Source organism: Arachis ipaensis, chromosome B07 (assembly GCF_000816755.2).
Source record: "Arachis ipaensis cultivar K30076 chromosome B07, Araip1.1, whole genome shotgun sequence".
NCBI lineage: Eukaryota > Viridiplantae > Streptophyta > Magnoliopsida > Fabales > Fabaceae > Arachis > Arachis ipaensis.
Window position 1 is genome coordinate 116,879,751 of NC_029791.2, and position 13,136 is coordinate 116,892,886.

The 13,136-nt window shown below is 36.0% G+C and overlaps 1 protein-coding gene across 1 annotated transcript; it reads right to left on the minus strand.

Annotated features, from left to right (window-relative positions):
* Positions 3,956 to 12,826, minus strand: LOC107607770 (probable indole-3-pyruvate monooxygenase YUCCA10). Its single transcript, XM_016309674.1, has 3 exons — positions 12,732 to 12,826; positions 9,197 to 9,581; positions 3,956 to 4,084 (listed from the first exon to the last, which is right to left on the minus strand). The coding sequence occupies exons 1-3, from the start codon at positions 12,824 to 12,826 to the stop codon at positions 3,956 to 3,958; spliced, it is 609 nt and encodes a 202-aa protein (XP_016165160.1).

Sequence of the window (13,136 nt, forward strand, 5' to 3'; positions counted from 1 at the left end):
AAATCTGAATTTTTCACTAAAACCTATGAAAATATAATAAAACTTAAACAAAACATAATGAAAACTACATAAAAATGACGCCAAAAAGCGTATAAAATATCCGCTCATCAAAACACCAAACATAAACTGTTGCTTGTCCCCAAGCAACCAAAAACAAAGTAGGAAAAAAGAAGAGAAGGATACAATAAATCTCAGAGTTCTTAATGAAGCTCAATTTCGATTAGATGAGCGGGACTAGCAGCTTTTTGCTTCTGAATAATTTTGGCATCTCACTTTCCATTGAAGCTCAGAATGATTAGCATCTTTAGGAATTCAGAATCCAAATGATATTATTGACTCTCCTAGTTCAGTTCTTTTTTATTCTTGAACACCGCTTCCTTAGAGTCTTGGCTGTGACCCTAAGCACTTTGTCTTTCAGTATTACCACTGGATACATAAATGCCACAGACACTTAACTTGGTGAACCCCTTAGGATTGTGATTCAGCTTTGCTAGAATCCCCAGCTAGTGGTGTCCAGAGTTCTTAAGCACACTCTTTTTGCTTTGGATCACGACTTTAACTGCTCAGTCTCAAGCTTTTCACTTGACACCTTCACACCACAAGCATATAGTTAGGGAAGCAGCTCATTTGAACTGTTTAGGCTAAGATATTATCTTTTTGGCCCTCTTAACCATTGATGCTCAAAGCCTTGGATCCTTGCTCTTGTCTTTTGGTTTAAAGAGCTATTGGCTTTTTCTGCTTGCTTTTTTTTCCACATTTTTTTTGCTTTTTGCTGCTTTTTCTTGCTTCAAGAATCAATTTTTGCATTTTTCAGATTAACAATAATACTTCACTTTTATCATCATTCTTTCAAGAGCAAACATTCTTAACTCCAACATCAAATATGCACTGTTCATTCACGCATTCAGAAAATAAAAGCAATGCTACCACATCAAATAATTGAACTATTCTTATTATATAACTCGAGTTCATGAATCTTACTTCTCTTTTTCAATTAAAATTTTCTTTTAAGCAAGGTGAGAGATGCATGGAATAATTCATAGCTTTAAGACATAAGGATGATCATGCACTAGAAACAGATAATAAAACAAAATACATGAAAAACAGAAAAATAACATAAGCAAAGGGAATTAAGGGAACGAATCCACCTTAGTGATGGCGGCTACTACTCCTTCTGGAGGATCCAATGGAGTGCTTGCCATCGGACCATGGTGCTCCAATTTTTGGGATGTGGGTTCACGCTAGTGTCATGGTTATAGTGACCCATGTATTAGCATAGAAATCTTGCACCATCAAGATTCTAACTTCCGGAATCATATTAGTTAGGAATTTCTAACCTCTCCTCCGAATTTCTCTTCGGATCTCTGGGTACTCATTCTTTTTTAGCTTAAATAGGACTTCAGGAATCACCTTCTTCTTTGCCACTACTTCATAGAAGTGGTCTTGATGAGCTTTGGTGATGAATCTCTCCATCTCCTAAAATTCGGAGGTGGAAGCAACTGCTTTTTCTTTCCTCTTTCTAGAGGATTCTCCGACTTTGGGTGCCATAAGTGTGAATGGAAAACCAAAAGTAAGGCTTTTCCAACACCAAACTTAAAAGTTTTGCTCATCCTCGAGCAAAATATGAAGAAAAGAGTAGAAGATGAAGATAATAGGTGAAGAAAGAGGGGGATAGTGGTTCAGCCAAGTGAGGCTTAAGTGTATGAATGGTGTGTGTATAAAAGGTAGGAAGAAGGGGGTATTTATAGGGGTGGGATAGGGTAGGGGTCGAATGAATGGGTGAGAATTGGGTGGGAAATTTTGAATTTGAAGTGGGTGGGGGTTGGTGGGAGTTATGATGGTTTTGGGAAGAGATATGAATGTGATTGGGTTAGGGTTTATAGAAAAGAGTATGTGGGGAAGAGTGAAATTAAGAGAGAGAAGAAGGTGGAGTAGGTGGAGATTCTGTGGGACCCACTGATCCTGAGAGGCTAGGGAATTCGACTTCCCTGCCCCATTGTGGGCGTTGAATACCCAGCTCCTGCTTCTGGCTGGCGTTCAACGCCAGCTTCAGGCTGCTCCTCATGGGCGTTGAACGCCCACTCTGGCCTCCTTGTCTGGCATTCAACACCAGCAAGGTGCTTGCTCCAGGGTGTTCTGTTCCCAGCTCTGACTGTTTCTGTTTTTGTTCTAGCTACTGCACATGATCACAAACTTAAACAAATATGAAAATTAAAGTTAAATAACTTAAATAAACTTAATGAAAAATAGAAATAACTTTAATTATAGTTGGTTTGCCTCCCAACAAGCGCTTCTTTAACGTTACTAGCTTGACGGTTAGCTCCTTACGGAGGTGAATAGGGGCTTAGAATTTCGCCCCTTATAGTGAATTTCTTGCGTGTGCTCTCATGGATGAGCTCCACATGCTCTAGAGACAGGATCTTGTTCACTGTGTGTGGAATGACTGGGTTGTCAGTGAAGGCAACTCTCATACCAGGTGAGAGGTCTTCAATGGGGATTTTCTTATCCCTCCACCCTTTAGGTACTTTCTTCTTAGTACATTTATTCTCAGTGCTTGATGATGGCTTCCCAACACCAAACTTAGAATTGGTGTCTGGGGGCTCTGTATAACTTTGCACTGAGAGAGGGGGTTGGAACACTAGGTGTTGCACAACTGTCTCTCTTTTGTCAGAGGGAGAGTTAGGGCTAGGCATCTTGAATAAGATGTGGTCTTCCCATAGCTGTAGAATCAGCTCTCCCTTTGCTACATCAATTATGGCATTGGCAGTGGCTAGAAAGGATCTTCCAAGAATGATTAATTCATCCTCTTCCTCCTCAGTATCTAGGATTATGAAATCTGTATGGATGTAAAGGTTCTCAACCTTTACTAAGACATCCTCTACACGACCATAAGCCTTTTTTATTGACTTGTCTGCCATCTCTAGTGAGATTCTTGCAGCTTGCACCTCAGATTCCCAACCTTTCCATTACAGAGAGTGGCATAAGGTTTATGCTTGACCCTTGGTTACACAGATCCTTCTCAAAGGTAACGGTGCCTATTGTGCAAGGAATTAGGAAGCGTCCAGGATCCGACAGCTTCTGAGGTAGTTTCTACTGAACCAAGGCATTGAGTTCCTTGGTGAGCACTGGAGGTTCTTCCTCCAATGTCTCTGTGCCAAATAGCTTGGCATTCAACTTCATCAAAATTCCCAGGTACCGAGCAACTTGCTCTTTCCTAGTTTCCTCTTCCTCATCAGAAGAGGAGTACTCTTCAAATTCTAAAATTTTCAACCAAGCATTCAAGGGAACTTCAATGGGTTCCTCATGAACCTTTGGTTCCATCAATTCTTCAATAGAAGAGTTCTCAGTGGGCTTGGGGTACCCAACTACTCCTATTGTGGCATTCAATGCTAGGACTTGTGTTTCTTTGGGCGTTCAACGCCAGTGAGGGTACTGCTTTGGGCATTGCACGCCCAGAAAGGACCTCCTTACTGGTGTTCAACGCCAGTGATGGTATCTCCATGGGCGTTGAAGGCCCAGTAAGGACTTCCTTACTGGCGTTCAACGCCAGAGAATCCCCATCAGATTCGGCCTCAGTGTTCACTGTGATGGCCTTGCACTCTTCTCTTGGATTTACTTCAGTGTTACTAGGAAGAGTGTTAGGAGGGGTCTCAGAGACTCTCTTGCTCAGTTGACCAACTTGTACCTCCAGATTTCTGATAGAGGACCTAGTTTCTGTTATAAAACTGTGAGTGGTCTTAGAGAGTTCAGAGACTGTGATTGCTAAGTTAGAAATGCTCTGCTTTTAGAAGTTTCCATCTATTGCTGAGAAGATGGGAATGGTGGTCTGTTGATAAACCTATTTTGGGTTCTTCCACCTTGATTATTGTTGAAGCCTTGCTGAGGCTTCTGTTAATCCTTCCATGAAAGGTTAGGATTATTCTTCCAAGAGGAGTTGTAAGTGTTTTACATAGGGTTATACCATGTAATTCACCGCTTCCAGCATGGGTTGATCTGGATCATAGGCATCTCCATCATAGGAGGTGTCTTGAGTGCTGCTAGCTGCAGCTTGCACTCCAGTCAAGTGCTGAGAGATCATATTGACCTGTTGGGTCAAGATCTTGTTCTGAGCCAATATGGCATTCAGAGTGTCATCTTCCAGGACTCCTTTCTTCTGAGCTACCCCATTGTTCACAGGGTTTCTCTCAGAAGTGTACATTAATTGGTTGTTTGCAACCATTTCAATGAGTTCCTGTGCCTCTTTAGGCATTTTCTTCAAGTGGAGTGATCCACCTACAGAATGGTCCAATAACATCTTTGACATCTTGGACATCTCAGATAGACCATCATAGAAGATACCTAGGATAGTCCATTCTGAGAGCATGTCAGGAGGACATCTCCTGATCAGTTGCTTGTATCTTTCCCAAGCTTCATAGAGGGATTCACCCTCTTTTTGTCTGAAAGTTTGAACTTCTACCCTGAGCTTGCTCATCTTTTGAGGTGGAAAAACTTGGCCAAGAAAGCATTGACCAACTTTTCCCAAGAGTCTAGGCTTTCTTTAGGTTGAGAATCCAACCACAGCCTAGCTCTGTCTCTGACAGCAAAGGGGAAAAGCATCAGTCTGTAGACCTCAGGATCCACTCCATTGGTCTTAATAGTGTCATAGATTTGCAAGAATTCAGATAAGAACTGATGTGGATCTTCCAGTGGAAGTCCATGGAATTTGTAATTCTGTTGCATTAGAGAGACTAACTGAGGCTTTAGCTCAAAGTTATTTGCTCTAATTGCAGGTATGGAGATACTTCTTCCATAGAAGTCAGAAGTGGGTGTAGTAAAGTCACCAAGAACCTTCCTTGCATCTCCTCCATTGTTCTGTTTGGCTGCCATGCTTGTATTTTCAGTTTCTTGTTCGAAAAGTTCTGTGAGGTCTCTTCCAGAATGTTGTGCTTTAACTTGTTGTAAACGCTTCCTTAAGGTCCTTTCAGGTTCAGGATCAGGATCAAAGAGAGGTTCTTTATCTCTGTTCCTGTTCATAAACAAGAAAAAGAAGACAAGAAAGAAAAAGAATGGGGGCTCAATGTCAAAGAATAGGGAACTCCCTATGAGATGTGAAGAAGAAAGAAGAATGAGGATAGAAGAATGAAATGAAGAGTTCGAATAAAAAGAGGTAAAGAATTCAAAAATTTAGAAGTGAAAAGAGAATTAAAATATAAAATATTTTTTGTTTTTATTTTATTTATTAATTGAATAGGAAATTAAAAGCTAATTAACTAAAAAGATTTGAAAAGTTAGAAAGAAGAAAGAAGAAAGAGAAAACAAGTAACTAATTAAGAAAGATTTGAAATTAAGATAAGATAGAAGATTAGAAAAAGAATTGAAATTAAAATTTAAAATTAGAAAAGATAAGATAAGAATTTGAAAAGATTTGATTTTGAATTTTGAAATTGAAGCAAGATAAGATAAAGATTTGAAAATAAGTTTGAAAAGATAAGATATGGTGAAGATTTGAAAAAGATTAGAAAAAAGATAAGATTTGAAATTTGAATTTGAAATAAGATAAGATAATATTTTTTAAAATTTAAAGAAAGATAAAAAGATAAGGTGAAGATTTGAAAAAGATATAAAAAGATAAGAATTAAAATTTAAAATTTGACTTTAAGATAAGATAAGATAAGATAGTGATTTGAAATTAAAATTTGAAGAATTTTCGAAAATTCGATTAAAGATAGAAAATATATTTTTTATTTTTAGAATTAATGAAGAGAGAGAAAAACAACCAAAAGACACCAACCTTAAAATTTTTAGATCAAGAGACACTAATTTTCGAAAATTGAAAGAACAAACACCGAAAGATACCAAACTTAAAACTTTTAAGATCAAAACTAGAAAAGAAACAAGAACAACTTGAATACCAAGAAAGAACACTGAGACTAATTCAAAAATTTAGAGAAAACAAAGAACACACAAAGGACACCAAACTTAAGAATTAACATTAGACTCAAACAAAAGATACTATTTTTTGAAAATTTTTGGAAAAAGAAACAAGAAAGTTCGAAACTTTAACAAGAACAAGAACAAAAGACTCAAACAAAAGATAAAGATTAATAAAGAAAAGAAAAGGTTTTGAAAAATTTTTGAAAAGAAAACAAAAGACTCAAATAAAATAGTAAAAATGATCTAATCTAAGCAACAAGATAATCCGATTGTTTGTCAAATTCGAACAATCCCCGACAACGGCGCCAAAAACTTGGTGCACGAAACTGGCTCCGCAGGTTTCGTATAGATAGACTGGCAAGTATACCGAGTCGTCCAAGTAATTCCTCAGGTGAGTGAGGGTCGATCCCACAGAGATTTTTGGTTTGAGCAAGCAGTGGTTACCTTGCAGATCTTAGTTAGGCGGATAAAAATTATAGTTTGTCACGGAAAATGCATAAAATAGAATAAATAAATAAAACGATACTAGATAGGTGTGAAATCAATGGTATGAGAACGGTTGAGGCTTCGAAGATGCTTTGTCTTTCTGGATTAACTTTTCTTACTGTCTACTTCAATAACTTTCTGATTCATTCAATGGCAGCCGTAAGTGATTAACTCATGTCCTCTCATCAAGTTAACCTCCTCCACTGCAGCAATCCACTATGTTGAAGTGACTCATGTCCTCTTGTCAAGCCACCTCTAGGTCTCTCACTGTAGTAGAAGATGAAGCTCTAAGCAATCCACTCCACTTCACGATCCTAATCAAGGTGCCACAGACAAGGCAGATCTTCTGGATTAGAAAGTGCTGCTTCTCTGACTCTAGCCTTAACGCCACAAAGACCTTACTTACCCACGATCAACGGAATTTCATGTCACATATCCAAAGTTGCCCAGGTACTCTATTGGAATCCGCAATGCAATCTCTAGCTTTGGTTCAACGCTATCCGGGCCAGGACTCGCACGGAACCCATGTAGAACAAGGATGATTGTCATTGGTCACCCTCAATTCATGAGATAAAGAACGAGAATGCATAAGAGAATAGAATCAGACATATTGAACTAAAACAGTAATATTATTGATCCATGAAACTCAGAAGAGCTCCTAACCTTAACCTTAGGAAGTTAGTGACTCATACTTTACAAAAGTAGTGAAGTATTCGAATGGGGGGGGGGATTTAGGGTGATCTCCTCCTATATATACTAATATGCTAACTAAGAATTACAGAAATAAGATAAACTAAGTTGATCATGTGAAAATCCACTTCTGGGGCCCACTTGGTGAGTGTTTGGGCTGAGCTTGAGTGAAATCCACGAGCTAATACCCCTTAGGGGCGTTGAACGCTGGCTTGGGACTCCCTTTTGGGCATCGGACGCCAGCTGCTCCCTTGTGGGCGTTGAACGCCAAGAATAGGGTAGGTGGCTGGCATTGAATGCTAGTTTTGGGTCTTCATTTCCAAAGCAAAGTATGGATTATTATATATTTCTAGAAATTCCTGGATGTTAGCTTTCCATAGCCATTGAGAGTGCGCCATTTGGACTTCTGTAGCTCCAGAAAAGCTCCTCGAGTGCACGGAGGTCAGATCCTGACAGCATCTGCAGACTGCAGTCCTTTCTCTGTCTGTGAATCAGACTTTTGCTCAAACTCCTCAATTTCAGCCAGAAAATACCTGAAATCACCATAAAACACACAAACTCAAAGTAGAATCCAAAAATATGAATTTTGCACAAAAACCTATAAAAATATAATAAAACTTAAACAAAACATAATGAAAACTATATAAAAATAACGCCAAAAAGCGTATAAAATATCCGCTCATCCATTATCCCTGCCCCTCCGAACGCTTGGTTGGAAGCTCTGTCAACATGAAGCTTCCACCGTGTGCTCGTATTCTTGGGTGCGTCACCAACTACCTCGACTAGGAAGTCTGCACCCGGACCCGACTCGCTAGTGGGCCGGGCCGGAACAAAACTCTTAGAAGGATGATGATTTATCAAATAGGAAGCTGTTAAAAAAGCATCTTCCTAAAAGATTTTAGGAAGTTTGGCTATGGCAAAAAGAGTAAAATCCATTTTAACAATAATGTGCCTGTATTTTCTCTCAATCACACTTTGTTGTTGGTATGTATGAAGGCAGAAATTAAAAGTCTATAATTAATACTATTTTACTGTAAAAATATACTTAAAAATGTGTGACAAGAATTTTATTGCATTGTCAGTTTGTATTGAGAGATATAACTATAAGGATAAAGGCTAAGTTGTATTAGTAGGGTAGCTTGCTTTGGCTGCATTAGAATCAAATTGGGGAAGTATTTTATTTTCTTGTATATGATCTTCAAGGTTCTAACCTTTGATAGCAAATAAAGCATGTTGTTGCTAAGTTACAAAGTTTTTGTAATCAAGTTTATTTAAGATTGGAGCCAAATAATTTTTGAAACTGATAGAAGGAAGTGTGATAGCCATGGATGATTAAAAGGCTTTGATACCATGTGAACTTAATCGAAAAAGTAATGAAGAATCATGAACTGAGCTTAGTAATGCCCAGTTTCTTGTGTGCTAAGAAAGACAAAGAAAGAATGATACAAAGAGAAAAGAGAGTGAATTGTATTTGATATTAATATAGAAAATGTGATTATACATTGCTATTAATAAAAGGACGATGTGAGGTATTTATACACCACAATGAATGAGAGTAAACAAAATACACTAATACAACTTTAACCTTTATCGTTATATAGACCTCTCCATATGACTCATGTTGGGTCAGCCATACAATTATTTTAAGGTGAAAATTCAAGTGCAGTCAACTTTACGTAAAATTGATAATTGAGAGCTGTTAGATAAAAATTTAGTTAAATCAATTAAGTTAACTAAAAATTTAGTTAAATCAATTAAGTCATTTAATTGTTCTCAGCTATTAACTTTACGTAAAATCGACTGCAAAAGTTTTCATCTTATTTCAATAAATCGATCAGCTTAATTGCATGTATCATGGTAAAATAGCACTAAGATGTAATTTGATTGACCCTTGAAGTCAAGATTATATCTAATTATATAAAATTATTCACTTTTTTTTTTACTAATTAAGTGCTGGCTAGATAAACTTTCTCTTCACATAATTAAATAGCTCATATATATTTTAAGTTGATTTATTTAACACTCTAATTTCAAAAATTATAAAGCCATCTTTTTCAAAGATACAGACATATAAATAGTTACATATCTAGATAGAAAAATAATTTACCTGACTTCTGACGACAATAGAGGTATATGCACCCCAAGTTGAAAGATCATAAGCAATTTCCATGCCAGAATTGCCACATCCAACAACCAAAACATTCTTCTTGTACATTTCTCTCCCATTCAAATACTTGCTACAATGCATGGACTCTCCTTGATAGCTCTCAAGTCCTTTAATGTTTGGGATGTACTCTTCACTATTCTCTCCACTCGCAACCACCAGAAACTCCGCTTCATAGATCTCGTCGGCACCGGAAGAGTTGTTGGTAACAAGGAGCCTCCACTTTCCATTGCTTTGGTCAATGAAAGCAGAGTCAACAGAGCAATTGTAGTTGATGGAAATGTTGAAATGCGCGATGTAAGAGTCAATGTAGCGCAAGAAATCAACCCTAGGGACAAAATTGGGAAAGTCAGAAGGAAAAGGATAATGTGGAAGGCTACAAAAGTCTTTTCCTAAGTGTAGTTTCAAACGATCATAGGCTCTTTTCCTCCAAAGAGAAACAGGGCAATCATCTCTTTCAAGAACAATGTTAGAGATTCTGAGTTTGTTGAGGCACCCTCGGTTGCTATTTCAGCTGGTTCTATGGGGATTGGGAGTTTTGAACTTTTCTGGAGAGTTGGGGCTTCGAAACGGCGCTAAGTGGAGTAGTAGGAGAGAATGGAAGACATTAAATAAGGTAGGGTTAGGGTTTTCAATAGGTGAAATCCCTAAAAAGTCTTTATATTGGAAATAAATTCAGGGTATTTAAATAAACTCAAGAATTTGGGAAATTATCGGGGGCGAGGTGGGGATCCCCGCTCGGGTCCCCGTGCGTGTCTTGGGGGGATTTTAGTCCCATCCCCATCTCAACGAAAAAAATCCCCACCTTCAGGTTCCCATTCAGAGCAGTCCCCATAGGGATCCCCGCGTTTCGGAGAATTTTAACACCCCTATTTCTATCTGAAACACTTAGCTATTTGTTTATTCCCTCTCAAACACCTTTTTTCCCCTCCTTCGTACTTGCTAAAGGATGGAAAAGCATTGATTGTTCCTTGGACTGACTAAAGAGGAGTGATAATTAATATAAAATTTGAGAATGTCAATATCATTTTTTAATGTATGTATTTTAATTTACTCTATTTAATATTTATAAAATATTTAAATTTATTTAAAAAATAAATAAATAGTTATTTATAGATTTTTATTGAACTTTTGTTTTGTTTGCCCCTTATTTAATTGTTTCTTCTTGCTTTATTTTTGTGATTCCCATGTTTGTGTGCGAAGCAGTCTTTTGGTGGCAAACTATTGAAGAAGATTGCAAGAAGAAAATCAATAGTTGTTAGCATAGTTGTATTTAGTTTATCTCTTTTGTCTCACTCTCTTTGTGATTTTGCTGTTAAACAGAGAGTTGAGTTGAAGAATTTGAAAAGTTAAAGATAATAGAAGAGATATGGATATTATGCATGGGTATTTTGATTAATTTTTTAATAGAAATAATAAAAAATTAATAATTAGTTATTTTTATCGAACATAATTAATTTTTTATGGATACAACTTTAATTTTATTTTTTAATAGTTAATTTTGTCAATATTCGAATCTTTTGTGATAAAAAATGGTTATTTACTCTTAAAAAAAATTATTGCCGTTCATCTTAAAGGAAAATGTTTCTTTTTTTTTCCTACTTTATAATTTTTTTTTTTAGTTATTAAACTGAGGACACTTAACACGTTCATTTCCAGGTAAACTGGAAACTTTGAGAATACTATGATGAATTCTTGAAGGAGGAATAATAAGACGCTGATTTCCAGTTGAGAATACTATGATGAATTCTTGAAGGAGTAATAATAAAACGCTGATTCATTTTTGTATACATTGATTTGAGACTCGTCATATTTTATTTCATATGGTTTTGTTAATTTATGTAATATTCAATTGTTCTTTATTCATGAATGAAATAGAGTTTTGTTACAGAAATAACCTATAGTCTTATTCAAAATTAAAACTCAATTCAATGAATTGAGCAGAATATAAATAAATGTGTTCAAACTAACATCATCCTTTAATTATTTGGGAATTCAAAAAGAATATTTACTTTCTATATCTTTTTATATAAAATATTATTTTAGATTAAAAATTTTCAATGGTTTCTAATTTCCATATATATGAATTTTAAAATGTATAAAATATTCAGTAGATTTCTTATAAGTTAAGAGTCAATATTCGGTTCTTCTCTCCCAAATAATTGTCCATTTTTAATACTACTCCTATGTTGTTACTTGTTACAAACAAACAAGTATTCATTTAGAAAACTTAGGTAACATTAATAACTAATTCATTTTTTACTAATTAAATGAAGATCGACGAGGCAGTAAGTTAAAAAGAAAACAGTAAAATGTTATAATTAAAACTACCCGTTGGTCAAAAATAAAATAAATTTTGAGATATCAAAGTCAAGGCTCAACAAGTACTTTTCGAAGGACATAGTACTCGTCGAAGGAGATGTATCAAGGAGAGAGATAAGGTTAATCGACAAATCTTATCGAAAAAGATTATTGAGTGAAGATAATTGATGGCAGTTATTCACAGCATACAAAGCGTGAAAACAGTTACTTAAAGATTAATACACGTGTGAAATATATTTGAATTTGATTAGTCGAAAAGTCCTATAAATAGATGAAGATTGAAAAGAACAAGGATTGAAATCTCATTTCAAAAAACACTCTTGCACTCTTATATTCCCACCGAATTTCTGAGTTTGTTAAGAGCTTTCTTTTCTCTAGGGTTCTTTTCATGTCTTTTACATTTATTTTAATTTCTTGTAATCTTTATCTTCTTACAAATTTATCTTTTCAACAAAGTTGTTCTTTTTATTCCTTTTAGAGTTTTCGTACTTTGTATTTGATTTCAAAGTCCTTCGATTTTATCGAAGGTAGTTTATTGCTTTCTTTAAATTAAATGCTATTTCTTTCCTTTCCAGTTGTTTTATTTCCAAAGTTATCCTTTTTTTTCAGATTTTTCTTTGTTATTTTAGCTGATTTAAAAGAATCTTTTATGCACTTTCGAGAACTGGTACTCACAAGAGGAGTAGGTTTCGCTCTCAGATCCTAGATATCAAACCACCCAAATTTGCTAAAATCTGTAAAACAAATTGGCGCACTCAGTGGGATAGTTTTAAAAGTTAAGTGTGTCAAAAAAATTTTGTCATGATCTAGTGTATGCAACTTAGAAGTGGTAGAATTATACGTATGACAGACAAAATTTCTAATACTAAATCATCTGAAAATAATAATGTTGTTATAGTTGCACAAACGTCAGTGGAGATGACGTCACGTTCTAAAAGTGGTACATTAGTGGAGAATGCAACAGTTACTAATCCTCCAGTTGGGAATAACTGGTGAAATTCACGCCCACAAATTGCTTTGATGCAAGCACAACCACCAGTAACCGTTGGTTGGCCTCCTTATGGCCTACCTCCAGGTTATAATTCACCAATGGGTGGTTATGTTCCTCCAATTAGATTTAGAATTATGTCAATTAGCAATTCATTTTTTTCATTACATCTTGAGTTTTCTCGTGATTATCAAGTGGCTTCCACATCGAATGGTCCTGGTTCGATGGCTGCTTTTCGACAGCATGTCGATGAAAGTAATCATGATTTGGTCAATTTATTGACCCAGCAAATAACAACTATATTGAACCCAATGATGGCTGATCATGAGTAAAAATTTTAGCGTCTTGCTAGACAAGTTGAGCGGATTGCTCGAATCATTGATTATGATGAAGGTGATCAATAAAATATGCAAATGAACCGAGAGGATCTGATGAAAATGCCTAGCAATAGGGATGGTGATATGCATTTTGAAGAAGATATTCTTCGAGTGGTTCGACGAGATCAAAACACGGATGATGTTTTGGCTCAAATGCGAGCTAATCAACGTGGTGAGAGATACCAAGTTACTAGAA

Bases quoted from the DNA above. Each gene is read 5' to 3' on its own strand.
- LOC107607770 (XM_016309674.1), bottom strand. From the start codon at position 12,826: ATGATTACTTTCATCGACATGCTGTCGAAAAGCAGCCATCGAACCAGG. The intron at 9,582-12,731 runs GTAATGAAAAAA...TTTTGTCCCTAG, and splicing joins ATCACGAGAAAACTCAAGAT to GGTTGATTTCTTGCGCTACA. The intron at 4,085-9,196 runs GTAAATTATTTT...TTGACCCAACAG, and splicing joins CTATTGTCGTCAGAAGTCAG to GTCAATATGATCTCTCAGCA.